The sequence below is a fragment of the Oryctolagus cuniculus genome, chromosome 7 (assembly GCF_964237555.1).
Source record: "Oryctolagus cuniculus chromosome 7, mOryCun1.1, whole genome shotgun sequence".
NCBI classification, from domain to species: Eukaryota; Metazoa; Chordata; class Mammalia; order Lagomorpha; family Leporidae; genus Oryctolagus; species Oryctolagus cuniculus.
The window spans coordinates 162,876,430-162,901,932 of NC_091438.1; the positions used below are offsets into that span (position 1 = coordinate 162,876,430).

At 69.9% G+C, this 25,503-nt stretch overlaps 1 protein-coding gene across 6 annotated transcripts in view; it reads left to right on the forward strand.

Moving 5' to 3' along the window:
* Window positions 1-25,503, forward strand: part of MEGF6 (multiple EGF like domains 6) — an 80,140-nt gene that overhangs the window by 17,826 nt on the left and 36,811 nt on the right. For 5 of the 6 annotated variants that reach the window (XM_070077076.1, XM_051839689.2, XM_051839687.2 and 2 more), the window contains exon 4: window positions 1,314-1,418. The exons of the other annotated variant lie outside the window; for it this stretch is intronic. In XM_070077076.1, coding sequence (XP_069933177.1) covers window positions 1,314-1,418 — 105 coding nt within the window. The remainder of the gene's footprint in view (window positions 1-1,313; window positions 1,419-25,503) is intronic. 6 annotated transcript variants of the gene reach the window in all.

Consider the following 25,503-nt stretch of genomic DNA (forward strand, 5'->3'; position numbering starts at 1 on the left):
CCCGTGCCCGGCCCCCAGGACCGCGAGGATCAAGTTTGGGGTTTGTAGCCTCACTCTGGTTGCACAAAGAGAACTGGGTGAGCCCAGACCTGGACACAGGCTGCCGGCTGATGTGGCCTCCGGTCCTCGGCTGCATCGGGGCTCCTGGGGAGGGCGGGGCCTGGGGGTCAGGCTTCCGGGCTGCCACCTGCTCCCTTAGGGTCGTGGCCACTTGGGGCCGGAGGCCCTCAGGGCAGGGGCCACCTTCAAGCTTCTCCCTCCCAGATGTCCGCAGGTCTGAGCCCTCAGCACCTGGGCGCTCCCTGGGCACACGCGGGGGACTTCCCTGCGTGGACTGGGTCAGGGTGGCTTCTCTGGCGTGCTGTGTCCCCCAGCCCCGTCTCTCTGCTGGCTGGCTCCTCCTCGGGCTGAGGTATGTGCCTGGTGGGAGGAGCCACGCTTGGGTCAGGCGAGGATGAGGCCAGGTGGGACACCCTTGGGTGGCCAGAGCCTGCTGGGGTCCCTCAGAGACCGGGGCAGTGGCTGGGGTGTGGCTGTGACGTGGGAAGAGGCACCTCCTAGGGCCTGCGCCTCCCCTTGCTGGCCGGGGCGGATCCCTGGTCTCCAGCACCCAAGTCAGGGACTCTTGGCTTGGGCACTGGTGCTGTGTGGCCCGGGGCTGTGACCACAAGTCTCTGAGCCCAGTTTCCTCATGAGGCTCAGTGCCCTCCCTCGGCCACTCCGCCCCAGGCAGGAACGAGGCAGCGACACGCGAGCTCACGGAGCCCTGCTGGCCCTGGGCGGCCGGGAGTGGCCCGGTCTCTGCTCTGAGCATCCACTCACCCAGCAGGCACTCCAGGGGGCGTGGGCACAGCTGACTGCCCCGGCCCCCCCTCCCCCTGCAGGGCTGTCATGCTCAGGGCCCTGGACTCCTGCCCCTTTGGGAGGTGCTGGCTGGGCGCTGGCTGTGAGGGCTCCTCCCCGCCCCTCCCCCTCTAGGAAGTGCCTTGGGCTCTGTCCGGTTGCAGAGTCAGGGTTGTCCCCATGCTGGGACTAAGCCTGGCTGGACATGGCCATGGCTGGGGTGGGGGATGCTGCCATTCCCATGGGGCGGGAGGTGGAGGAGAGAGCTGGGCCGGGTGGGACCCTCCCCAGGACTGAGGTGGGGGCAGGGCTTCCCTCGACGCCTGTGTCCGGCCCCATGCGGGCTCCAGGCCTCGACCCCACCCTGTTTTCAGAGCCAGGGGAGGGGCTGGAGCTGTGGGGTCCTGGCCGCTGGTTGGGGCCCCCAGCCCGCCCTGCGCGCTCCTCACTGCCGTCTCTTCTCTCCACAGCCAGGTGCAGTGCTGGCCCCTGCTTCAATGGTGGCCGCTGCCTGCCAGGCTCAGCCCAACCGTGCCGCTGCCCCCGCGCCTTCCAGGGTCCCCGCTGTCAGTACGGTGAGTGGAGCCCAGGGCCGGGCCGGCCTGGGGGCGGTCGTGTGGGGAGGTCCCTGGACGGCAGCATCTGCATGGGGCCCCTAAGGCCCATCCCAGGCTGTCAGGAGAGAAGCCCCCCGGCCGCCGCTCTGCCCTGCGCCCTTTAGGGCAGGAGGCGCTGGCCCCGGGCAAGGCCGGGGTGGCTCCGAGGCCCCCAGGCTGCACTGCCACCTGGTCAGAGCACTCGTCCTGGCCGCTGGGAGCTGGGAATGCCGGCCTCCCCGCTGAGCTGTCGGTGGGGTAAGCTGAGGCACACGCCCACAGACCGCGGAAAGCAGCCGGAGCCGTGTGTCCCACGGGGAGGGCACGCGGGCAGCCACAGGCGTGCTGGACGGGCAGGAAGCCCACCGCACGGGATACGTGATCTGTCCAGAGATGGCCCGGGCGGTCACTGTGTCTCCACCTCGTGGTTTCCGCTCAGTCCCTTGTCCCTTTGTCACAGCCTCAAGGGACACCCTGGGAACGAGCGCCTCCCAGTGGTGTGCGGGCCCCGGGCCTGCTTTGGGCGGGCAGCTGGGCTGGACGGGGAAATCCGAGGAAGCCGGGGGCAGGCGGGGGGGCCTTGTGCTCAGGAAGGCCCTGTGACTCGCTAGTCCCTGCGTGGTGATGTGTGGTGGCCGCTCCTGTGAGGCCCACTGAGCTAGGGCCTGAGGGGCGCCAGGAGCCTGGGCCGCTGACCCCACGCGGGGGGCCCTGCCAGGCTGACCCTGAGTGGTGCTGCTTCCTGGCTCCAGGTGCTGGAGGGTGGCTGCACAGACCGTGGGCCAGGCCTGTTCCCCGTGATGGACATGTGACGGACACAGATGGGGTCCACGAGGGCAGGGGGCTGACGCAGTCCCAGGCCGTGGGCCGGGCCTGTTCCCCGTGATGGACTTGTGACGGATGCAGGCTGGTCCACGGGGAGCAGGGGGCTGACACAGTCCCAGGCCGTGGGCCGGGCCTGTTCCCCGTGATGGACCTGTGACGGATGCAGGCTGGTCCACGGGGAGCAGGGGGCTGACACAGTCCCAGGCCGTGGGCCGGGCCGGGCCTGTTCCCTGTGATGGACCTGTGATGGACGCAGGCGGGGTCCACGGGGGCAGGGGGCTGACACAGTCCCAGGCCGTGGGCCAGGCCGTGCCTGTTCCCCGTGGTGGACCTGTGACGGATGCAGGCGGGGTCCACGGGGACAGAGGGCTGACACAGTCCCAGGCCGTGGGCCGGGCCTGTTCCCCGTGGTGGGTCCCCTGTGACAGATGCAGGCGGGGCCATGGGGAGCAGGGGGCTGACACAGTCCCAGGCCGTGGGCCAGGCCGTGCCTGTTCCCCGTGGTGGACCTGTGATGGACACAGGCGGGGTCCATGGGGAGCAGGGGGCTGACGCAGTCCCAGGCCGTGGGCCGGGCCTGTTCCCCGTGGTGGGTCCCCTGTGACAGATGCAGGCGGGGCCATGGGGAGCAGGGGGCTGACACAGTCCCAGGTCTCCGCCCCCTGGGAGCTGCAGGTGTGGCTGTTGGGGACTCCTGCGCGGTGCTCCTGGGCCGGGCAGGGCCTGCCCCAGGCTGTTCTGTCTGCGAATGAGAAAGAATTCAAGGTGAGCAGGGAAACCGAGTCAGGCCAGCTCCAGAGAGAGGATGGACAGAGACAGCGCGAGAAAGACCCCACATCAGAACCCCCCCCCCCAGGTTGTGCTGCTACACTCCGGAGGCAGAGGAGGTGGTGCTTAATTGAATATTCAAAAGGGGAGGAGTTTGGGGACAGGGCCTGAGTGCCGCTCATCTCCTTGCCGGGTTTTGGAAATAGGACAGGTGTCATGGCCAGGTGCGTGGTGGGCGTGGGAGGCCCGGCCGGGGCAGTTTTGTTGTCTCGACTTCACAAGGCAGAGACGCATCCTGCGGCCTCACTGGCCTAAGTCTGCAACACCGTGGGACTCGCACTTTCTGCTACGCTGAAGGACTGGGGGCAGGGGGCTTGGGGCAGGGGAAGCAGGTGTGGGTGGTACACTAGTGGGAGTGTTGGGTGGTGTGGGGCAGGGCTGTCGAAGCACAGGGCAGCCGGGCTGTCCGACCTCAGCTCCCGTCTGGTCTTGGTGGGCTCAGTGCTGCTCCCTCCCCCGCCCGGGGAAATGCCAGGGCCGTCCACGACTGGGCGGGGGAAGCTCCAGGCCCTTGGGCGGGGGCCGGTCCTGGCTGTGGGGTTGGCAAAGCAGACCTGAGGGCCGGACCTGGGGGGCGGTGAGTCTGGGGGTGACACAGGTGTTCAGGTGGGTGTGCAGGGTGGGTGTACGGGGTGGGTGTGCAGGGTGGGTGTGCAGGGCTGGTGTGCAAGGCTGGGTGTGCAGGGTGGGTGTGCAGGGCAGGTATGCAGGGTGAGTGTGCAGGTGGGTGTGCAGGGTGAGTGTGCGGGGTGGGTGCGCAAGGCTGGGTGTGCAGGGTGAGTGTGCAGGGTGGGTGTGCAGAGCAGGTACGAAGAGCGGGTGTGCAAGGCTGGGTGTGCAGGGCTGTTCATCCCGCCTGCAGCCACCCCTCCCCCAGCTGTCAGCGCACACCTCTAAGTCCCTTCTGGTCCCTGGCGCTTGCTGTCTGGGCCCTGCAGCCCTGGGCTGAAGAAGTGGGAACTCTGAACCCAACCCTCCAATTCTAATTGGTTCCAGAGTTGGAAATAAAAGCCATATTTTTCTGGTTCCCCTGGATTCTTCCATTGAGCAAGAGCGGGGGAGGGGAGAAGTGTCCCCGGCTGCGGACCGTGGTGAACGGTGGGGAGGAGCCCCAGCATCCGTGGCTCCCCGGCTCCCCTCTCCCCTTCCTCTAACCTGCTTCTCACCCCACCCGCCCCTTCCCTGCCCTCACCTCTGTGCCCCTCCCTCCCCCCTGGACCACAAGCAAGCCTGGGCCTGTGTGTGGGAGGGCCTGTGGTTACCTGCCCGTGTTACCGCCTGGATGCCTGTGCTGGCCGAGGGGGAGGGGCAGGGCCTGGGCACAGCACGCACAGGGCCCCCTCCCTCACCCGGTGCAGGCCCTGGGCGGTCAGAGCCGCCATCGGTGACCCCAGGGAAGTGTGTTCAGGCCCTCCCCCCAGTCCCCGCTCCGGTCAGGGCCGTGTCCCGTGCAGTTGAGTGAGGCGGGGGCCGCCGTGCGGTCGCACGGTCCACTCTGGGTTTTCCCTGGTTCTTGGGGTGGCCACCTGCACGAGCCGCCCCCACGGGGCCTCCCCCTGCACTGCCGGCCAGCAAAGGAGGGCGGGGGCCTGGGTGGGCTCCGCGTCTTGGCGGAGTGCGGCCCCCGAGCCTGGCGGGGCTCCCTGCCCTGCGTGGCGCTGGTGCTGAGGGATCCTGGTGAACCCTGGCAGTGACCTCTGGCCGTGGCCGGGGACGAGGGCAGGCCTGTGGCCTCAGCCGCCTCTGGGTGCTTCCCTGGTCCGAGAGGCTTCGTCCCTCCTTTCCTCACTGTGGAGCGGGCAGGTCGGGCCAGTCCCCGAGGGGACTCCACACTCAAGGCCTGGACCCCTCTCCCTGGCCAGGGCAGCACTCAGGGAGCCAGTGTTCCCCAGTCGAGGCTGCGTGGTCCTGAGGGCTTCCTGGAGGAGGTGGGCCTGTGGGCCAGGGGAAGATTTGAGGGGGTGCCGGGGGTAAGGGTGATTTCCAGAAGGGAGGGGCTGGAGCAGAGAGGAGGCAGGGATCGGGCAGGGGGGTGGTCCAGCTGGAATCGCCAAGGGCCCTGGGCTCTCTCAGGAGGCCAGGCGGGGCCTGCCTGGGGCTGGCCTGGCAGGTGCACCTGGTCTCGATGTGGCTCTGCCGCCAGCTGGGACAGATGTTGGCTCTGCCCAGAGCCTTCGAAGGGGTCTCTGACTCCTCTACCCCAGCAGGGGGCCTGTGACGGGCCCGGGTCCTTCGGGAGTGGGCTCGGGGTGGCTGTGGCAGCCGATGGGGCGCTGTGGCTTCACCAGAGAGCAGGACCCCAGGAGCAGGGTGGTGTCCCTCGGCGAGGGCACAGGAGCAGGGCCGCAGGGTCCTCTCGGGCCTGGCTGTGGCTCCAGGCGCCTGTTTCTAAACTGGTGCTGATTGCTTAATGGGGAGAACGCGGCCCTGCCAGCTGCCCCTCTGTGCCGCCCGCGGCGTCAGAGGGTGGGAGCCTGGCCCCATGCCCAGCTCCGGACACCACCCAGGGTGGCTCTTGGTGCCCTGCCATGGCCGGGCCTGGGAGCCGCTGTGGCTGGCCTTGGGTGGGGGGACGGGACAGAGCCAGGCCTGCTTTCCGCTGGAGGAGCCGGGGCAGGGCTGGGGCTCCTGGGGGACACGGCGTGCCTTTCTCCCCTTCTCCACCTGGAGTAAGAGGCCCCGCTGGCTGGAGCCCGGGCTGCTGCAGCCGGGCGCCTCTCCCCGTGCGGCGGGCCACGGGGTCTCCATACCAGGCCTGCACCAGCGGCTGCCCCAACCTGGGCAGGTTCTGCGGGCAGCAGCTCAGCTCCTTCTCTGGGCTGTGGGTCCAGGCCCCGGCGCCGTTCCCTGCGCCCACATCGCAGTTAGGCCGAGTGGAAGGCTTCCCATTGGGGACGGAGCTGTGTTAGCCGGAGGCCCCACCAGGGGCAGCTCTTTGTGTCTGGTGTGGGAGAGGACCCCGGCCATCCTGGGGGGCTAGGCCACACCCGGGAGGACCCAGCACATCCAAGAAGGACCCAGCACCCCAGCAGAACCCAGCACCCCGGGAGGACTCAGCACATCTAGGAGGACTTAGCACCCCTGGGATGACTCGGCACACCTGGGAGAACCTAGCACACGTGAGAGGACCCAGCACCCTGGGAGGACTCAGTACATCCAAGAAGGACTCAGCACACTGGGAGGACTCAGCACATCTAGGAGGACTCAGCACACTGGGAGGACTCAGCACCCCTGGGAGGACCCAGCACGCCCAGGAGCCTTGCTCTCTTGGTCTTGGTTTTCTGCTCCAGTCCCAGCTGAGTGGGGCCGCTGAGCGCAGTGGCGCCCAGGGAGTGCGGCGCTGGCTGCCTCGCCCTGGGACCCCCATCCCCTGGACGGGTCACAGCTGGTGTGGATGCTTGTGTGCTGTGGGGGCAGGCAGGGCCAGGGAGGCAACCTGGGGCCCCCCGCTCACGGTCAGATGGCTCCTGGGGGAGACAGGCGGCCCCCTGTGGGAGCAGGAAGTCACCCCGCTTCTGCACCCCGTGAGAACCGGCCCCACAGTGTCCACCTTCAGGTTCCGTGCCTTGAGGAGCCTCAGAAAACCCCACGGCCCAGCAGGTGGCTGGGGCGGCCCAGACCCCGCACTCTGCCCTGTCCGAGCGGGCGGTGCGGCCCCAGCCTTCTGCTTGTCCACACGTGGCCTCCCCTGCAGATCCGGCCTCTGTGGCCTGGGTCCCCACTGGATGGGATAGTCGGCCGGCCAGCTGGGGCTGCCCCCCTGCATCCAGCTGTGCTGGGGCTGGACGGCCAGGGGCCCAGCGCAGAGTCCCAGCCCCGTCCTTGGACCACCGCCTGTGCGGGGACCACGTGCGTGTCCGCCCAGAGACTCCCTCAATTACCAGGTCTGCTCCCCCTGCCCGGCCACCCACAAAAGCGCCTCTGTCCCTCCACCGGGCGGGCTGTGTCCTCTCGATCCCGGTTCTGCACACAATGGGGCCGTGTGGCCTCTTCCGGTGGGGGCTGGCTCAGGCCCGGACCCCTCTCTCCGGCCAGGCAGCACTCAGGGAGCCAGTGTTCCCCAGTCGAGGCTGCGTGGTCCTGAGGGCTTCCTGGAGGAGGTGGGCCTGTGGGCCAGGGGAAGATTTGAGGGGGTGCCGGGGGTAAGGGTGATTTCCAGAAGGGAGGGGCTGGAGCAGGGGGGAGGCAGGGATCGGGCAGGGGGGTGGTCCAGCTGGAATTGCCAAGGGCCCTGGGCTCTCGGGAGGCCAGGCCGGGGCCTGCCTGGGGCTGGCCTGGCAGGTGCACCTGGTCTCGATGTGGCCCTGCCGCCAGCCGGTCCTGAGACGCTGGGAGATGCTCCCTGGCGCTGGGCACGGGGGCGGGCATCCCACATGCCTGGACAGGGCCTGCCGTCTGCAGAGGAGGAGGAGGCCTCTGTGCCCTGAGGTGACCACGGCACACGGGCCAGCGTGTGCTCGTCCCATTTCTCAGAGGGGGACACTGAGCCCCCCCAGTTCCCACGTTGCTTGGGCTTCTGATGGACTGCTGCTGCCAGGCGGCCCCACACCCTGCCGTGCCGTGGAGGGGACATGTGTGTGTGTCCCAGGTGCTCCCAGCCCTGTGGGCTACACCAAGCAGGGGCAGAAGGGACCAGGGCACAGGCGGGCTGGGTCACAGCAGTGGTCCAGGGTACACCATGCAGGGGCAGAAGGGACCAGGGCACAGGCGGGCTGGGTCACAGCAGTGGTCTGGGGAACAGGACCAGGAAGGGCAGGTCGGGCTGGGAGTCCCTGCACTTGGGGGCTCTGGAGCTGGGGCTGGGGAGACCCCTCGGGGCGCAGCGACTCCAGGTCCTGGGGAGACAGCGTGTGTGCAAGGGGGCACCGCCTGCTGGGCGGAGCCAGGGCCTGGGTCCTCCGTCTCCTGCAGGTCGGGCGCCCAGGGTCTGGCGGGTGCTCACTGCTGGGCGGGGTGTGGGCGGAGCTGTGCGCTCACCCCCTCCCCATCAGTCAGCCCAGGAATGCCCGGGAGCCTCCCGGGGCAGCGACCCTGCGGGCCCCACCCTGCCGGCCCCTTTACCTCTGGCCCTGCAGCCGTTAATGAGTCTGTAAGATCCTGTCCGTTGCCAAGGGAGGAGCCGCCCGCTCCGAATTCCTGGAGAAGTCCTGGCCGGGTCAGCCTCAGCTCCACCTCTCAGCCTCCTCCACCGCTGGCCCCCCGGTCGTCCACTGTGGACGGGAGCGGCGGGCAGCAGCCCTGTCTGAGCCCCAGAGCCCCGGGCAGGTTCTGTTGGAGTAGTGGGGGTGGGTGGGGCTCCGACCCACCCGTCCGCTATCCTGTTGGAGTGTCAGAACGTCAGGGATGCAGCCTGCAGAATCCCGCCCGAACCAGCTCCCGGAGAGCAGCTTGGCCGGGGTTGGGGGCGAGGCCCCTGCACACCTCCCCGCCCCACCCCACCCCTCTGGACGCTCCAGGCCTGCACAGGCGAGGCCCGACGTTGGAGCTCCTGCGGCCACCACCTGTGGGGAACCACGTGTGGGGCAGGAGAGGCAGAGAGGAGCCAGGCCCCGGCCCCTGGGGCCAGTGCTGTGGGCACCGCCTGGCCTGGGCCAGCTGGGGTTCGGGGAGGGAGGGGGAGGTGTCTGGCCCCGCCCAGTGCACCCTCAGGAGGCACTGGGACTTCTTGTCCGGGCTCCGGGCCCCGGCAGGGTGAGGAGGCTGTGTGTCCGCCTGCCCCTCGGGACCAGGGCTGGGGCCGTCCCGGCCGTTACAAGCCAGCACCGGCCCCAGGTGTCCCTGTTGGGGTGCCGAGGTCTCACCGACACATCTGGGCTCTGATCCTGGCCCCAGGCCCCAGCGATGGGAGTTTGCTCCCTGGGACGGGTGGCGTGGTGGGACGCAGACTGGCCACCGCGAGTTGGGAGCCCGGTCTCCCACCTGTTAGAGGGTGGGGTCACTCCCTTGGGGTCAGGACGGGGCTCCCCGGGCCACTGCCTTGCGGCTCTGAGAACTCAGCCCCCGGGGTCTCCAGGGAGCCGCCAGGACCTGCTCCCGCCTGCGGCGGCTCCTCCGAGTCTCCGGCACAGCCGCTCTGGCCGCTCGGCAGGGTCTGCTCATGGCACTGCCCTGCAGCCCCAGGGACTCGCTGCCCCTGCCGGGTCCCCTCCAGTGGGGGAACGCCAGGCCGTCCCGAGCGGCCCCGGTGCCCGCCCTGCGCCCGCACCGGCCACCCAGAGCCGCTGGGTGAATTCCAGGAAATCTGCTGATCGCCCGTTTTCAGGATTCCTGGGCCGGCGCCGCCTTCGCCTTCCAGCAGGATAATTAACGAGGGGTCTGCGAGCGAGGAGGCTGGCGCCCGTGCCCCCATGTGCTCCAGGCATTCCAGAGCGGGGCTCGGCGCTCTGCGCCCGGCCGAGCTGGGTCTGGGCAGCATCACGCTGACCCGGGCAGCTGATAACAGGACAGGTGCGGGGGAGGGGAGGCGACAGCTTCACTGGTGCTCTGCAGCCGGCGCTGGCCGCGGGGGGCTGCTGCCCAGGTGGGTCTCGTGGGCCAGCACCTGCTCTGCGGGGACCAGGAGTGGCGAGGAGGTCACCTCGCCGTGGCAGGTCCCTGGTGACGAACCTACCGAGTAGTGCCCACGGCAGGGTCCTGCAGCGGCTGCCTCAGGAGGGAGGAGGCGGTCGCTGTCCTGCCGGGTGTCGGGTTTCCATGGTGCGGGCTGTGAGGCCCAGGCAGGACAGAGCCCAGGCCGCCCCTGCTGTCCTGGCTGCCCCGTAGATGTGCCCCCCCCGGCCCGCCCCCAGACTTGTGAGCTGTGGTGTGAGTAGGGGCCGGGGAAGCCCTGGGCAGAGAGGCCTGGCTGGCCCGCGGGTACTTGGAGGGCTCCTGGCCATTGGGTGAAGCGTCCTCCCCACCCCCTGGCCTGCCTTCTGCTCGCCACGCTTCCTGGGCAGGCCGGGCACTGTCCAGCGTGCTCTCAGCCTTGGGGATGGCCTCCGTTGCCGCGGGGCTGGCAGGGAGCTTTTTGTTCCAGGGAAAGGAAGGGCGAGGTTTGGCCATGCACCGCTGACCACGGCTGACCAATGGCTCCTGTCCAGCCCGTGCGCCGGGCACTCGTCCTGCGGCCTGGCACAGAGCGCGTGTGGACACGCAGAGCAGATGGGTTCTGCCCAGGCTTCAGGGGCCTGTCACAGGCCAGAGCAAGAGGGCGGGCGCAGGACGGGCCGCGTCCATCGGGTCTGGCTGGCCACGCCCACTGGGAAACCAGGGCGCAGGGCCAGGAGCTGGCGCCCCTGACAGCCCCTGTGGGGCGGCTGCAGCACGCACGTGGCCCGTGGGGCGAGCGGAGGGCTCCTTGACCACTGCCCTCGCCACTGGTGCTCGAGTCGTCTTCCTTCCGCTTCCTCCCCGGGGGAGCTGCCGTCCCGTAGGGCATCTCCCGTGGGTGCTCTGTCGTGAGGGCTCACGGGAGCTGGGTGCAGGGCAGGCCCTGCGCTCTCTGTCCACGCCGGGGGGCCCAGGTGGGGAGGGAGGTTGTTCTGGAGCGACGGTGGTCTCACCTGCCCCCGGCATGGCACTGGCTGTCTGGGGAGGGGTCAGCTTGCCCAGCCCGGCCTGGCCCTCGGTGGGCCTTTGAGAGCTGCGGGCCGGGGCTCCCTGCTGGGCCTCTCCCTCGTGTGAGTCTCCGGCCTCCGTGTGGCTCCCGCCGACATCCCTGGGGGCGGCGTTTCTGGGCCCGAGTGGCCCGAGGACTCGGAGTGGCTGTCGTCTCAGACGTGGGAAGGCGTCCAGGGGCCCTGGCGCGGGCTGAGCCAAGCAGCCTGCGGGGCCAGCTGGCTGCAGCACAGAGCCTCGGAGCTGTCTGGCTCAGGGCGGGGGAAAGGTGCCAGGGCTCCAGCCCCTCCTGTAACCTGTGGCCGGAAGACCCCCCCTCCAGCCCCTCCCAGGACGGCTCAACTCACAAACCCAGAGCTGTCAGGAAAAGCCCAAGTGTGTTGCGGCTACTGTGAAGTTGGGGTCCCTGGGCAGGAGCGCCGGAGCCCCGATCCTGGCCCTGGTCTGTCTCCACCTGCGGGGGGACCCAGAGGCTGTGAGCCGTGGCTGCGGGGGCTGGCAGGACGCAGGGTGGGGCCTGGAGCGCGAGGCAGGTCTTGGCCACGTCCTCCATCCCTGTGGCTGGCACTCGTCTGGGTCGTGGTCGCATGGGGCTGGCTGCCCAGGAGGACTGGGCACACCTGGCCTGATATGGCCGGTGACCTGCCGGCTGGGCTGTGGGGCTCAGGCGGGGAGGGCCTTGGGCAGGGTGGCTCCTATTGCCATAGACCACAGGTGCACCTGTGGGGGGAGGGGCAGCGTCTCAGCACTGGGCCGGGAGGGCTCTCGGCTGTGACACGCGTCCGAGTGCCACCACGCAGCTCCGCACGGCTAGGGCAGAGGAGCTGGCCCCGACTACTGGGGCTCCAGTAGGAGGGCACTGCCCAGCCGGCCTGGGGGCCGGGAAGTCCTCTGGGTGGGACTTGGTTCGCCAGGGCCACAGCTGGCGCTTCTGAGGGTGGGAACAGTGTCGGCCACACGTGGTCACAGGTGGCTCATGGAGCTGTTGGGCCCAACCCCCTCCAGGACGTGGCCCAGAGGGGGACACAGCTGCCCCTGGAGCCCCCCCCCCCCGCCTGTGCTTCCTGAGAGCAGTGCCAAGCTGTCCCGCTGGGCGGGGTGTGCAGTTTGCATGAGTGAATGGATGAATGGATGACACGGGGACCCGTGGCAGGGCTGTCACAGACCTGCCGACCCATCAGGGCACGTCTCTTCCTCCAGGGTGGGCCGCACCCCCTGGAGCTCCGGAGGCTGGGGGCCACGGCTGGCTGGGGGCCACGGCTGGCTGGGGGTTGGTAGCCCTGGTGGACAGCAGGTGGGGCCGCTGGCCTCTGCCCAAGCCGTATCCGCTGAGGCTCCCCCCGCGCCAGGCAGGCGTCCTCGCAACCGTGGCTGAATGGCCCCGGCACCGAGCACCGCTGTAGTGGTCCTAGCGGGGGCCATTTGATGCCTCTGGTGAGGTGGGGAGGGGAGGCCCGGGGCTGGCCCAGACCCTGCAGCCCCCAGCTCTCCCTGTCATCCCAGAGTTTTCCCTGGGCTGCAGAGAGGGGCTGGGAGGGAGGAGGCCCCACAGGGCAGGGTAGGGGTGCACAGGCTCCCTCCTGAAAGGTGAGGTACTCCCCCCTTCCCCAGAGGCCGTCCACGGTGTCCAGGTGGGGCTCCGCCGCCCCCTGGTGGCAGGGAGAGGCCAACGCGGGAAGAGGTGTCTGGGACTGTGGGCCTGGTTGAGGTGAACCCCGCAGCGTGGGGACGGGGTCTGGGCCTGCTCGGTGCCAGGCTGCGCCCCCGCCTTCCTCACCCACTCTGACACCTTCTCTGAGCCTCATCCGACCCACGAGTGGGGCTTGGGGGCGGCAGAGAGAGGACAAGGCCCAGGTGAGGGCTCCCCAGCAGGACGGGGAGGGAGTGGCTGGGTGTGGGTCCCCTCATCCCTCCATTGCATCATTCGTCTGTCCTCTGCTGGAGCCCCCTGGGGTCAGCCACCAAGGCCATCACAGCCCCTGCCTTCACGGGGCTGCCTCCTGGGTCAGGCGCGGAGCCCTGAGGGGGAGGCCGGGATGGGGGAGGGGGTGGGAGGAGGTGACTCCCTGCAGACTGAGGTGGGCGAGGGGCTGGGGTCTGGTGACCACGTGAGGGGGCGGCTGCTGAGAGCTGCGAGTAGGGGTGGGGGCGGCGTCTGACGCCTGCTTTAGGGAGCTCTTTCTGGACGCTGGAGGTCGAGGTGGAGTCTGGAATCCAGGGGCCAGGCCACGTGAGCCACAGGGCACGGTGGCTCGTGCTGTGGCCAGGCTGGTGCTGGCGTGGCCAGGGTCCAGGGCTGACTGCGTAGCTGAAGCTGGGGTGTGTTGTGGGGGAGTAGCTGCCTCTGCTATGGGCCCCACTCTTCCCCGGCCCTGCCCTGGAGGGGGCGCCCGTCACCTGGCCACATGTGCGGCAGGTGCTCGGCTGCCCAGAGGCCCTTGGTCTCACGCCAGGAGAGCAGACAGCTGGCCGGGCGTGGCCTCCCCCTGCGCCCTGCTGGGGGAAATCAGAGACGCGTGCAGCCCCCACCCCCACCCCCACCCCAGCTCCTCTTGGTCAGGGCCCAGGGACAGCAGGGCAGGGGCAGGGGACGGACTGTGGCCCTCAGGCCTCGGGGCTGCTCCCGTGGGGCCTGGGCGGGTCTGGATGGACCCCGAGGGAGCTGTGAAATCGGTGGCCTTGGCAGAGACGGGGGCGGGGAGACGAGGGCCGAGGACGTGCCTGGCTGGGCCCAGCCAGCCCCTCCTGGGAGGCCCAGGAACTCGGCCGCGGCGGGGGAGCGGAGACCTGGCCGTCGGGGAGAGGAATGTCCTTGGCTTCCTCTGGGCCTGTTGCACTGTGTCTTGTTTTCTGGGAAACAAATGCAGGTTCCAAGCCCCTTCCCGCGTGCACGGAGGCTGGTGCGTGTCAGCAGGCCCTCCTCACGTCCGCAGAGCCCCCACGGCGCCCCCAGCCCCTGGTGTCCCCGCGGCGCCCTTGACCGTGACCTGGGCCTGGTGCTGCCCTGCTCAGTGGCTCCGCCTGCTGCTGGCTCTGACCGGCGGGTTTTGGTGGAGGTGGTGGCGGCCACTCCCGTGTCCTGGGCTGACCTCTTGGGAGGTCTTCACGCCCACAGCCCCAGGGTCCTACCCAGGATCCTCTGGGCCCTCTGGTCCGCCACTGTCTCTGCCTTACCTTCCTGGACGTCTGACCCCTGCCCAGCTTTGGGTCTCCCAGCTGGGCTGAAGCCCCTTGTGCCCCCTTAACCCTGCCCGTCCCCAGCTCGGCTCCAACCGGAAGCCCTTCCCTCCGCGTCCCCCTGCCTCTGCGCCGCGGCCATGCCCGCCTTTCCTTGGACGTGGTCTCTCCCGCACCACCTGCCCAGGCCTCTTGGAGCTTCTCTTGAGCCGGGGGCCACCCTGTGCCTGCCTGGGGGACAGAGGGCCCAAGTGCTGACGCCGCCTGCAGGAGCCCCTGGGCCCTCAGTGGGGTTGCCGAGCACACGAGAGGCTGGGGCGAGGGAGGGACAGCACAGGGCAGCCCGAGGCCACCGCCTGCTTGTGGCTGACCTGAGGCCAGTGGCCAGCAGCTCCAGCGGCCACCACGGTGGGAGGGCCTTATCCAGGGTGGCCCTGGTAACCCAGAGCGGGTGAGGCTCGCCCAGCCCTCTCCTGGTGAAGTCCTGCCCCGGAAGGCAGCGGCTCCGAGGCCGAGGGACAGGGCAGCGGTGACTGCTCCGTGTGATGCCACGCGTGGCTTCTGTCTGGGCCCACGGAACGCCCAGCGCCAGGGCGACCTGTGTGCTCCCGGGACCGCCCCCTGCCCGACGCTGGCTCGGAGGAGGAAGACACAAAGCGCTCTGTCCTTCTGCTATTTTTCCACAGACCCCCAGACTGTGCTAAAATAGCCCCTTCTCTGAAAGAGGGCTCAGTCTCCCTGCGGGCGTGGCTGCCCGCCTGCCCTCCCCGGCCCCAGGGACTTGTTTGTCCCCGTGGTTGGGGGCAGTGTCACGCGAGGGAGTCCTGCCCCGCCTTCGCCTGCACGCGGGCCCCACAGGTTCCATCTCCCGGCCTGGTGCCTCCTCCGAGTGGTGGGGTTTGTAGCCGTGATTGACAGCGAAGCCGGCCAGCCGGCACTGAACTGGGGTTCCTGGTGTCGGCCGCGTGAAGCCCCTGTGGCCAGGCTGAGGCCGGCCGATGCAACAGGACCTCCGGTGGTGGCAGGAAGTGGCTTCCCAGGGACGCCAGGCGGTGCAGCTGGGTGCTGATGGGCTGCAGGGGTCCTGTCCCCGTCACTGTGGAGGGGTGGGGAGGGGGCACCTGTGCGTGTGCAAGGAAGCACATGCCGGCGAGGGTGGGGGAGGGGGCCAGCCTGTCCAGCCCCGAGTGACAGGGACAGAGACAGCAGGGCTGCCGTGCAGGTGAGCTCCCAGGACACGCCCCCACGCCTGGGCCCCACTTAGCAAGGCCCGGCCTCCAGCGTGGACCCACGCCAAGCAGGAAGGGGGCGTGGCCCTGCAGAAGCGTCCACCTGCGCAGAGCGACCTCTGGCCCCTGCATACGGCACACTGCCCAAGGACGTTTCGGACGGGGCTTGGCGTCCCACACCGATTCCTCTAGTGGGGCGCACAAGCTCCCCCACCCCTCTGAGTGGCTCTGGGCAAAGGGTGCTTCTTCCAGGAAGCCCTCCCTGATGCGCTGAGCTGGCTTCCTCCCCTGACCCCCCCCAGCACCCCCCCCCCCCGTTCTCCACCTCCCCCCACCGGCTGCATCCTGTGACTCTCCCCCACCTGGCCTCCAGGGGGCGCTCGACCTCGTGCTCGTGGGCGTGAGTGAAGGAGGAGGGGGCCCTGTGGGCTCCCGCTGGCTTGTGCTGACGTGGGGCGGGCCCGGTGAGAACGAGGCTTGGAATGTTCTGGCTGCCGGGGCTGGCCGAATTCCAGCTGCAGGGGCCGAGGTGGGCACTGGGGGGGGGCTTGGGGAGGTAGCAACGGGCACCCTCCTGGCAGAGCCCCCTCCAGCCGGCCAGGAGCAGGGGCGGCCGGGGCCCTGCTGGCTGTGGTTAGGTTCAAGGGTGACGTGCGCCCGGGGAGGCCCGGGCTTCTGCGTGCCGTGACACGAGGCTGCGAGCCCCGTGCTGCACCACTGCGCAGGGTTGTCATCTCAGCTCTGGGGGTCTCGCGGGCTGCGGCAGGTGTGGGCAGGGCTGGGTCCTCCTGGGAGCTCCAGGGGAGGGTCTGCCCGCCCCCGGCCAACCTCCTCTGACTCGTGGTCCCTGCTCCCACCTTCCGCGGCCGGGGCCCCGAGCCCTTGCCGCTCCCGCTCCGATTCGGCCTCCCTGTTCTCACGCGAAGCCCTCGTGCTGACATCAGGGCCGCCCAGGCACCCAGGGTCAGCAGCCCGAGGCCGGCTGATCCGCGGCCGTGACGCCCTTTGCGGTGAGCCTGGCGCATGTACAGGTTCTGGGGGCCAGGAAGCGGGCTCCTTGGGGGCTGGGGCGCTGCCCACCAGGTCACAGATTGAAAACAGGAGCGGCCAATCCAGCGTTGCTTCCGGGGCTCAGTCCTGTAACGGGGACCTGGGGTGCCGTCCATCCCTGGAGCCCCGTTCCCTGAGCCTGGGCGGCCGGCTGGGGTCACTTGAGGGGACTGGAGGTATCCTAAGGGTGGATGCGCTGCCTCCTGGACCTGCCCCAGGCGCCGCAGGGGAGCCCAGAGGCGTGTGTGGGGCGGGGGAGCGGGGGGGGGGGGGGCGGGGGAGCCCCGGGGGGCGTGTCCAGGACGGGTGGGGCTGGGGAGCCTGGGGGGCGTGTCCAGGACGGGTGGGGCAGGGGAGCCTGGGGGGCGTGTCTGGGACTGGGGGGGGGGGCAGGGGAGCCCGGGGGCGTGTCTGGGACCGGGCTTCAGGCATCTTTTGCTTCGCAGGAATCTTTCCCACCCCTGCCCCCTCCGGCTGCAGGAGACAAGTGAGCGCCTTTAATTCCGTGCGGTGAACAGTTCGAGACCTGCCCGAGCCCTCGCCGGCTTCATGAAACGGTGCGACTTTGCCGCCGGGGAGCTCACGGGGGCGGTCTCCTTGGCCCAGGTTCCTGGGAGTTCTGTTATCCGCGGGGCCCACCCTGCCGAGTCCTAGCCGGCGTCGGGAGGGTGGGTGTGGGGGTAGGGGGCCGTCCACACAGCCCCGTGGCTCAGTGTCCACTCCCCCTGTGACAGGCAGAGCCCAGCCCCAGCAGTCTCTACACTCTGTCCGCCTTGGAGAGGGGGCTCCACGGGCCCAGACCCTGCCCTGGGGATGGCAGGGCAGACAGAAGGCGCCCCGGGGCCTCAGGGTGGGCAGCTTCTCGAGTTGGGGGCGTTTCGGGCGGTCTTGGCCTGCAGAGGTGATGGAAGGTACTGGCCCAGGTCCTCGAGACAGCTGGGTCCTGCCTTTGGCGCCGGCTCCGCTCCCCACCCCTGGCAGGTGCTTTCCTGGGAGCCCTGAAGCTCAGCCTTGGCCCGGGACCCTAGAGGAGCTCCTGGTACAAGCCGGGGCGGGGGCCGGGAAGGCGGAGAGCGCTCCCCGACAAGGGGTGTGGGCTCCCGCTCTGGAGGGCCTGGGTCCCGGGCCAGGCCCCGGGGGCTCTGCTGCCTGCGCCTTTGTTTTTGACCCAAGCAGATGAAACAAGGGTGCCCTGGCTGCCTGCACGGGCCGCCCGGATCCGCCCGGCCCCTCCCTGTCCTGCCTTCCTGTCCTCTTTGAGAGGAGACCGAGGCCCAGGGGGCTTGGGACGGGGCGGGGTGGGGGGAGCTGTACACTTGGCACCGTCGGGCAGCGGGGGCAAGGCCTGGGGCCCAGGCTGCTGCCTTCTGCCAGCCCAGGTTCCTGGGAGCAACTCGGGGACACCCGGAGCAGGGGGCCGGGCGGCTTTGCCGTGGAGAGGGCGGGGCAGGGCTGGGGCAGAGGGGCTTGGGCTGTCTTCGGCTCCCCCGCCTCCTTGGGGGCGATCCCTGGCCCTGGTGGGTGGGGGTCCCCCCAGTGGGGCTCGGTCCCCGTGGGAGGTGGGAAGCGGGCCTTGTTCCTCCTGTCTCCCAGAACAGGAGCGGGCTGGGTAGGGCCTCTGTGCCCCTGCCCGGCGGCCTGGGGCAGCTCCGAGGAGACTCGCGGGGCCGAGATATGAGGCCCAGTGGCTCACGGGTCAGTGGCCGGGCCTCCACCGTCGAGGCCGTCTGGAGATGGGCACCTCCGGATCCCAGGGCCCTACACCTGCCACGTGCGACAGAAGCTCTGGTGTGACCAGGTCAGGACGTGCTGGGAGGCAGCCCTGGTTGTCCAGGGGCCCTTGTAAGAGGGAGGACGCTGGGCACAGAGCAAGACACTGCCATGGGCGCAGCCCCAGCCCCTCCTGGCCTCCTGGAAGGCACGCAGCCTGGTGCACACCTGTGTTTTCGCTCAGAGCTGCAAGGTCCTGCGGCCGAAGCCCCCCATGGGCCGGCCCTGTGAGCCCCCAGGAAGCTGGGACAGGCGCCCTGCCACAGCTGGGACACCGGGCCCTCGTCTGACCCAGGAGTAGCTACTCCTGGCCGAGGGACCCCAGCTCTCTCCACCTCTGACCCCAGCCGTCCGCGTGTCCCCTGGCTGACCGGGATGCTCCAGCCCTGCACACTCTGTGGCTGTCCCCCCGTGGAGGGCTTGTCCTCCCTGCCTTGGGCATGCAGTGGGGACGAGTACTGGGGCTGGTGGGGTGCCAGCGGGGGCCCCGAGCCTGCTCTGCCCAGAGTGCGAGCGGGCGGGCGTGTTGGCCTGTAGAGCAAGCCCACACGGGAGCCCCGATTGTCCCGCTGTGCCCAGGGTAGGAGGGGCCCAGCCAGGCTGTGGGGCGGGCGTTCCGGGGAGGCTGACGGGCAGGCCCCTGGAACGTGCCTGCCCCCGCCGCCGCGCCTCATCCCCCACGGGGCACGGTCGGGTGGGGCTGCCAGGATCAGGGCTCCAGCGCCCAAAGCTGTCTCCTCGATCCCTCGCCTCGAGCGCTGTGGGCTAGCTCAGGGCCAGGTGCTTCCCACTAGCCTCCTGGCTGGGATGTGGGGGCATCCCGGCCTCTCTGCGGAACCCTGGCAGTGTGGACGGCAGGGCCTCCCGCGTCCTGGCTCCTGAAGGCGGGGGTCACTCCCTGGCCCACAGGGCTGGGGGCGGCCTCTGCTCCACTGCTCTCTCCCTTAGTGCCGGGCAGCCCCCTCCCCGGTCTGTCTCCTGGAGACTCCCAGGAAGGGGACAGATAGGCGGGTCCTGCTGTGGGCTCCGGGGCCACCCCAGTGGCTGGGGGCAGGTCTGTGCCCTAGGCAGGGCAGTCCAGAGGCTGCGGGTCCCCTGCTCAGGCTGGGAAGGGGGGATCAGGAGTGGGGGGGCCAGGGCTGGAGAGGCGACAGAGGGGCCCCAGGCCAGGGGCTGAGGCTGGGGAGGGGGCAGCAGCACTCATTGGTGGGGGGCCAGACTGGGGGCAGAGCAGCTCTGGGGAAGGGGGCGCTGGCCACCTCGTCCCCCGAGCCGTCCTGTAGGCTGCAGCCACCCCTCCCCGGGGCTCCCGGGGGCTCCTGTGGACTCCTCAGCTTCTTCTGGATGGGCCTGAGCCGCCATCCGCCACCCTCCTGGTAGGGGCCCAGCCAGGGCAGCTGCTGTGCCCACGCCGCCCCCCACGCCCCCAGGTGTCCCCACTGCCTTCCGTGGAGGCCTGGACGCCTGCTCTCCCTGTGCCCGGGGCTCTGTCCTCCCAGGAGTGGACGCCCAGCTGCCCTGTGTCCATGGCTGGGGCCTGGGAAATCCCTTGCGGGCCTGGAGCAGGGGTCCTCGCCTGTGACCTGGCTGTGAGCCGGGGTCGCCGGACGTCTGGAATGTTCTGGCTCGGAGCCCGGTGCAGCTCAGAGGGACGTGGACACCACGGGGAGCCTGGTCCCCAGGATCCTGCCTCCAGGGGTGGTGGGGTCCTTGGTGGGTTTGCAAAGGCCTGGTTCCAGAGCTGGGCAGGGAGGTCACTATGCGGCTGGTGTTCCTGGCGGGAAGCTGCAGTCTGCCCGTTCCTGAGCTGCCCCCGTCCGGGTCCCCGCGGGAGCTCTGCGGGGCTGTGCGGGGCGCAAGGGACCCGTCTCCTGTCCATGTGACAGCTAAGAGCAGCGGGGCAGTGCCGACAGGGTGTGTGTGGGGGGGCCTTGCATCTGGGGCTGCCGTGGTGTCCTTGTCACTGGAGGGGGCGTCTGGCTGTGACCACAGCCCGTGTCCTGCGCCTGGGCTTGGCGTGGGGGTACGGCTCTCCCCGGGGGCTCCCCACTTCCCACCCCCCGCCCCTCTTAGGGCCCTGTCACTCCCAGCAGCCTTCGGCCTAGCCGATCCATGATGGCCGACGTTGGTTCTGGGCTCGCACCTCCCAGAAACCTGCTGTGTCGCCTGCGCGGGGAGGAGCGGCCACGGGAGATGGGGCTCGGGGGCCTCGCCGGGCGGAGGGCCCGTGCTCGGGTCCGGAGGGTTCCAGTCTGTGGGCAGAGGCTGGGAGGCGGCACGCGCGGCAGAGCCACGTGCCCACGCAGGACCCAGATGTCGGTCCGGGAGCCACGTGCTCCTTCTCCCCATGTCCCGGCCAGGACGCTCCGGGGACCACAGTGCCCGTCTGGAGCTGGCCCGCTGGGCCCTGAGCCCTGACCCCCGGTCCCCACCCATGCCGGACGCTCATCGTCATCGCGCCAGCTGATGGACAGACGCGTCGGGGAGGGGCTGCTCCCCCCGGGTGGGCACCCAGCGTGGGGAGGCCGAGCTCGGCCCTGGAGCCTGTGACAGCAGGGGGCCCTCGCTCAAGCTGCCCGCCCGCGACTTAGAGCTCTCAGAGCTCCTGCCGTGAAGTGAGAGCCCCTGCGACGGAGCCCGGGCCTGGCACCCCCACCCCTCTGCACCAGGCCCCGAGTTCCTGTCTTTGTTCTGATGGAGACGAGGTCACGTCACGTGGAACTCCCTCTTGACACGCGCCCAGTGGCATCCAGCAGGCGGGGCGGACCTCCCCACCCCTCAGAGGGACCCTCCCCATCGCGGCGCCCTCCCCGGCACCCCGCCAGGTCTTTCTGGGGTGGTCCAGCCGCCTGGAGGGGCTGGGGACCCAGAGACTAGCGGGGCCCAGCCCCCAGCCTGAGGCTCCCAGGATGCACCTGTGGGCAGAGCACCTGGTGTTGTAGCAGAGGGGCCGTGGGCGCCCAGCCCAGCCCAGGATAGGGGGTGCCTGGGTAGGGCGCACAGCACAGAGACGCCGGGCGTGGGGAGTAGGGGATGGTGGGTCAGGGCAGCGGGTGTCCAGGCTCAGCCCAGGACGTTCCCTGTGGAGAGGCTCCGGGACTCACGGCGGCCACCTGTGAGGGGCTGTGGGCTGCCCCTGCCCTCACGGTGCTGCCCTGGGGTTGAGGCCGGCAGTGCTCTGTGCTGGGCGGCCAGGCCCCGGTTGTGCCGACAGCTCCGAGAGCCCTCTTGGTCTCTGGCCTGCCTGGACGCCTGCTCTGGGCAGACAGGGAGCCCTGGGCACCCCCAGCCCTGACCCCGGGGCTGGCCGGGCTCTGGGGATTCCCAGCACCCCCGCCCTTGTCTGAGTGGGGCCGCGCTGGCAGCTGCAGCCCTGCTGTTCCCCACTGCCTTTCCCACGGGGCTGTGGCTCCACCCAGCTGAGGAAGACCTCCCGGGACCCTCCTGAGCGGTGCAGGGAGGAACGCAGCCGCTGGGGGAGCCGGCGCCGGGCTCTGTCGGGCACGGGGCAGCTTGGGGCCCTGCTGGCCGTGAGCCTGCTCTGGGTTCTGTTCGCTGACAGCTGTGCAGAGTCTTGGCCTTTGGCCTTTAGAGGCTGGTGTTGTGAGGGGCTCCGCCCCCTCGGGCCTCAGGGCAGTTCTGTGAGGTTGGCAGGGACACCTGGTCCTCCTGTCGCCCCCGGCTGGTCCTACACTGACTCTGGGGTGACCTGGTCCTCCCTGTGACAGTCTTGGCTGATGGGGTTTCGTGTGGGGAGGCAAGGGGGCTGTCTCGGCCCAGGAAGGGTCCCGGGAGGGCGCCCGCCCCACTCCCAGCCACGTGCCTCAGCCCCCACCCCTGGGGAGTCTGCTGGGTCCCTGAACCACAGGCAGGAGGAGGACTGGGGGTCGTGGGCTCAGCACCTGCTCGCGATCTGACCCCAGTGCCGCATGAACCCCACGGGAGGGCAGGGGCCTGGGGCAGCCGTGAGGGGGACAGTTTTCCTGCAGCGGACGGCTTGTCCGGAACACACCGGGGGTTGCCCGTAGGGGATCAGGGTCCTGTACCCACAAGGCACTTGGGTCCAGGGAGACGCTGCTTTCTCTGGGCTCTGTCGCGGGGGAGTGGGGGGCAGTGGTGCTGACCTTGGCGAGGGAGCTGTCACGTCCAGCGGCTCACCCGCTCCTCCCCCCAGATGTGGACGATGCGACACCACCACGGGGCTGTGAGGGCTGGTGCTGCAGCTCGGTGGCGGGCGGCTTCTGCAGAGGTAGGGCCCGTCCCCACCCACTGCCTCCCCGCTCCCGCTGCCGGTCCCCGCCCCAGCTTGTCTCAAGGCTGCCTCCTCCCCAGCCCCAGGTGGCTCAGGGGGTCCCTGGGTGGCCTCTCGGGTCCCCAGGGTTCTCACGGCACCCGTTCCCCCACGTCTGGGCTGGTCCCCACCCTTGAAATTGACTTGGAGGGAGACACCTGGGGAGGCGCAGGTGGTAGGCCTGGGGCTGTGGCTGGGGGAGGGGGCAGGCCAGCCCACCTGGGTACAGGGAGGGTGGGCCGTGTGTTCAGGGACACTGGTGGGCGCTGCACCTGGCGAGGACTGGGCGGCCGGGGCTGGAAGCACCTGCCAGCTCCGGGAGGCCCCTGCCCTGCCCCCATGGCTGGCGAGCTGGTAGCATAGTCAGGAGCAGGAGAGGAGACAGGAGCAGGTCTGGGTGGGCGGGGGTGCCATGCCTGCTCCCCCCTCACACTTCACCTGCTCCAGCTGCGCCCTGGCGCCTGACCCCAGGGCGGTCCGGGGGGCTCAGCCCCTCGGAGAGTGCCTGGGGCCCGCAACCGTGCTCCGCTCTCCCGCCAGACAATCGCTATCTTCTCGTCTCCCAGAGCCGCCTGTGCAGAGCCAGACGCGTCTGTGGTGTCCAGCTGTCCAGCTGGCCGGCTGTCGGACGGCGGGTCGGGGGGATGGGGAGGCTGCCGCATGCAGATGTCCTGGGGACACGGTTCCCTTGGTCCTTTCCCGCATGCTCTCTGGACCAGAGGAGGCTGCGGGTTCTGGGGCAGCGTGGGGAGGGGGGAGGCAGCTGCCCCACCCCCAGGCACCTGGACACCCTCCCCCTCGGCCTGGCCTTCGCCTGTGGGGCGACAGAGACTCCCGAGACCCCTAGGACAGGCCCCCCAGGTGCAGCTGTGGGGCGCCCCGCCCCAGGTGGGGAGGGGGCCCTGGCTGCCAGTGCCTGCCCTCCTGCCCTGCCCGCTGCCCTCTGTGGCTCCAGGCTGACAGCCTTAGGCCCCGACACCACCACGCATCGGGATGAAGGGAGCCTTCTAGGGCTGGAGTTCTGGGAGGGGCTGGGGCGTCCACTTCCTGCCCTGAGCCACCTGGGGCAGCACCAAAGCTTCCCCCATGACCAACAGGGGCATGTGTGTCCCTGGGAGAGGGCTGCCCAGCACCCCAGCACGGAGAGCCTTGTGTACCCCCCTCGCGAGGGGCGTGGCCACAGTGGATCCCCTGGAACTGACCTCTGCCCCGGGGCACATCCTCCTCCCAGCTGGAGACGGAGTCGGGCCCCCAGCCCCAGACTTCCCACAGCGGAGCAGGGCCCACGGTCCCTGTCCTGTGCCCTTGCTCCTCTCCCCTGTGCTGGGTGGGGTCTGAGACGCTCTGGGTCTCTTGGGCCAGGCCTGGTGCCGGGCAGCCTTGGGCAGGAGCACCAGGCGGATCTCAGCAGAAGGTCTGGGCCCTGTTGAGGGGCGGGCCGCGGGCGTGGCTCCGCAGGGCTGGCTCCGGACTGGTTCCTGGGCTCCCTCCCTGCGGTGGGCTCACGTCCCCTCTGGGGCTGGCCAGCGTGAGTCCTGGCCCACTGGCCCTTCCCTGCAATGTCCACGCCATTCCAGCAACCCCTGGACAGGTGGGGCTGGGGCTCTTGCTGTCTCCTGGACCGGGCAGCCATGGCCGTGTTTGGGGGGGCCTTGGTGGGAGGAGCTGGACTCAGCCAGGCTGTGGCAGCCAGCGGAGAGGCCCTGGGGGTCCCTGCGAGCACCTTCAGAGAGGCAGACAGGAGACCTGGGCAGGGCTGGGAGCCCAGGCCTATGCCGGCCGCCTTCTGTATGTTGGGGTGAGGTGGGTTAAACCTGTGGCTCCACCATCCACGTTTCTCAGAGCCTGGTATGGGGGGACAGGGGCCCCGTCACGAGGTCTGGGGAGGGGTGGGCTCCAGAAGGCAGAGCCGCCACCCTCCAGGCCCCTGCTTCCGTAAGGGAAGGCGTGGGGCGGGAGCTGCTCCTGGTGGGTGGGGGCCTGGTGACGCGTGTGCTGGGGCTGCTGACCTGGGCAGAGGGGATGGCGAGCACAGCACAGCGTCTCCACAGGTGGGGCTGGGCCTCGCCCCGCATTCCTGGTGCTGGAGTCTCGATCGGGGTGGGGGTGGGGGGTCCCTAAGGACCACGAGGGGGGCGTGGACGGTGCCTCGGCCGGGTCTGGCCCCAGATCCTGCATCCCAGCGTTGCCTGCCCCTTCCCTGGCCCCGGTCCCCTGGGAGTCTGTTGCCCCCAGCGCCGCGTGTTTGGGATGGCTGGGGCTGCGAGTCACCACATGGCCGAGGGGGCTGTGCCGACAGCCAGGAGCCTGCTGTGCCTCTTCTGTCCCGGCCAGCCCTGCTCCCCTGACTAGCGATCCGGTGAAGGAACCGCAGGGCGCTGAGCCGGGGAGACGGAGGCTTTGCTCACTGACAGGGCAGCCAGTGCCGCTGGATGGAGGGTGAGCGCAGACGGCTCTGAGTGATGAACCGGCCTGTGGACCCCTCCACGCTGGCCTGCGCCCCGCAGCGCCTCCAGGCCGCCGTCTGTGTCTCGTGTCCCAGAGCAGGGTCCACCCCGGGGGCTGGGCAGTCGGAGCAGGTGCATTCCCCAAGCCGGCCGAACACCTGCTGGAGCCAGTCCTGCTCCCACAGCCCCTGTGGAGGGGACCAGCAATGTGGGCTCTGCCGCGGAGCTCCTGTGGGGGCTGCCTCAGGGCCCTGGGCTTGGCCCTGGAATGACCACGTCAGGGCAGACCTCAGAGTCAGCCAGGACCGGGTTTGCTGCTGACTGTGTGGCCTTGCGTGAGAACCTGGCTCTCCCGCTCTGTGATACTCGCAGCTCTTGGGGGCTCTGAGGGTCCAGGGGAAGCGGCCGGGCCCCTGTGGGCAGCAGCGCACCTGCAACAGGTGTCCTGCCCATCCGGCTTCGGGCCGGGCCTCAGATGGAGAGAAGAGCCGCGCCCGGGCCGGGCTGTGTCCTGCCTTGGCCTCGGCCCCTATCCTCTTCGATGCTTAGCTCTGCAGCCTCTCGGGTCCCAGGAGCCTGCAACCAGGACCCCTCGTCCACACCCAGGGCACCCCGGCCGGTCTCCAGGCAAGGTCCAAGACCCTCCCACTTCTGCCTCCTCACCTTCTCTCTCAGAGTGCAGTCGCCTAAGCGTTCCCCACTGTGACGCGGCCGGGATGGCCTGCAGGATGTCCCATTCTGAGGCAGGGGACATGTGAGCCGGTTACCTCCCACCCTGGGTGCACGTCCGCCCTGCTGCCCCTCCCCAGCTGTGTCCACCCCCTCCAGGGCCTTTCTCTCGGGGAAGC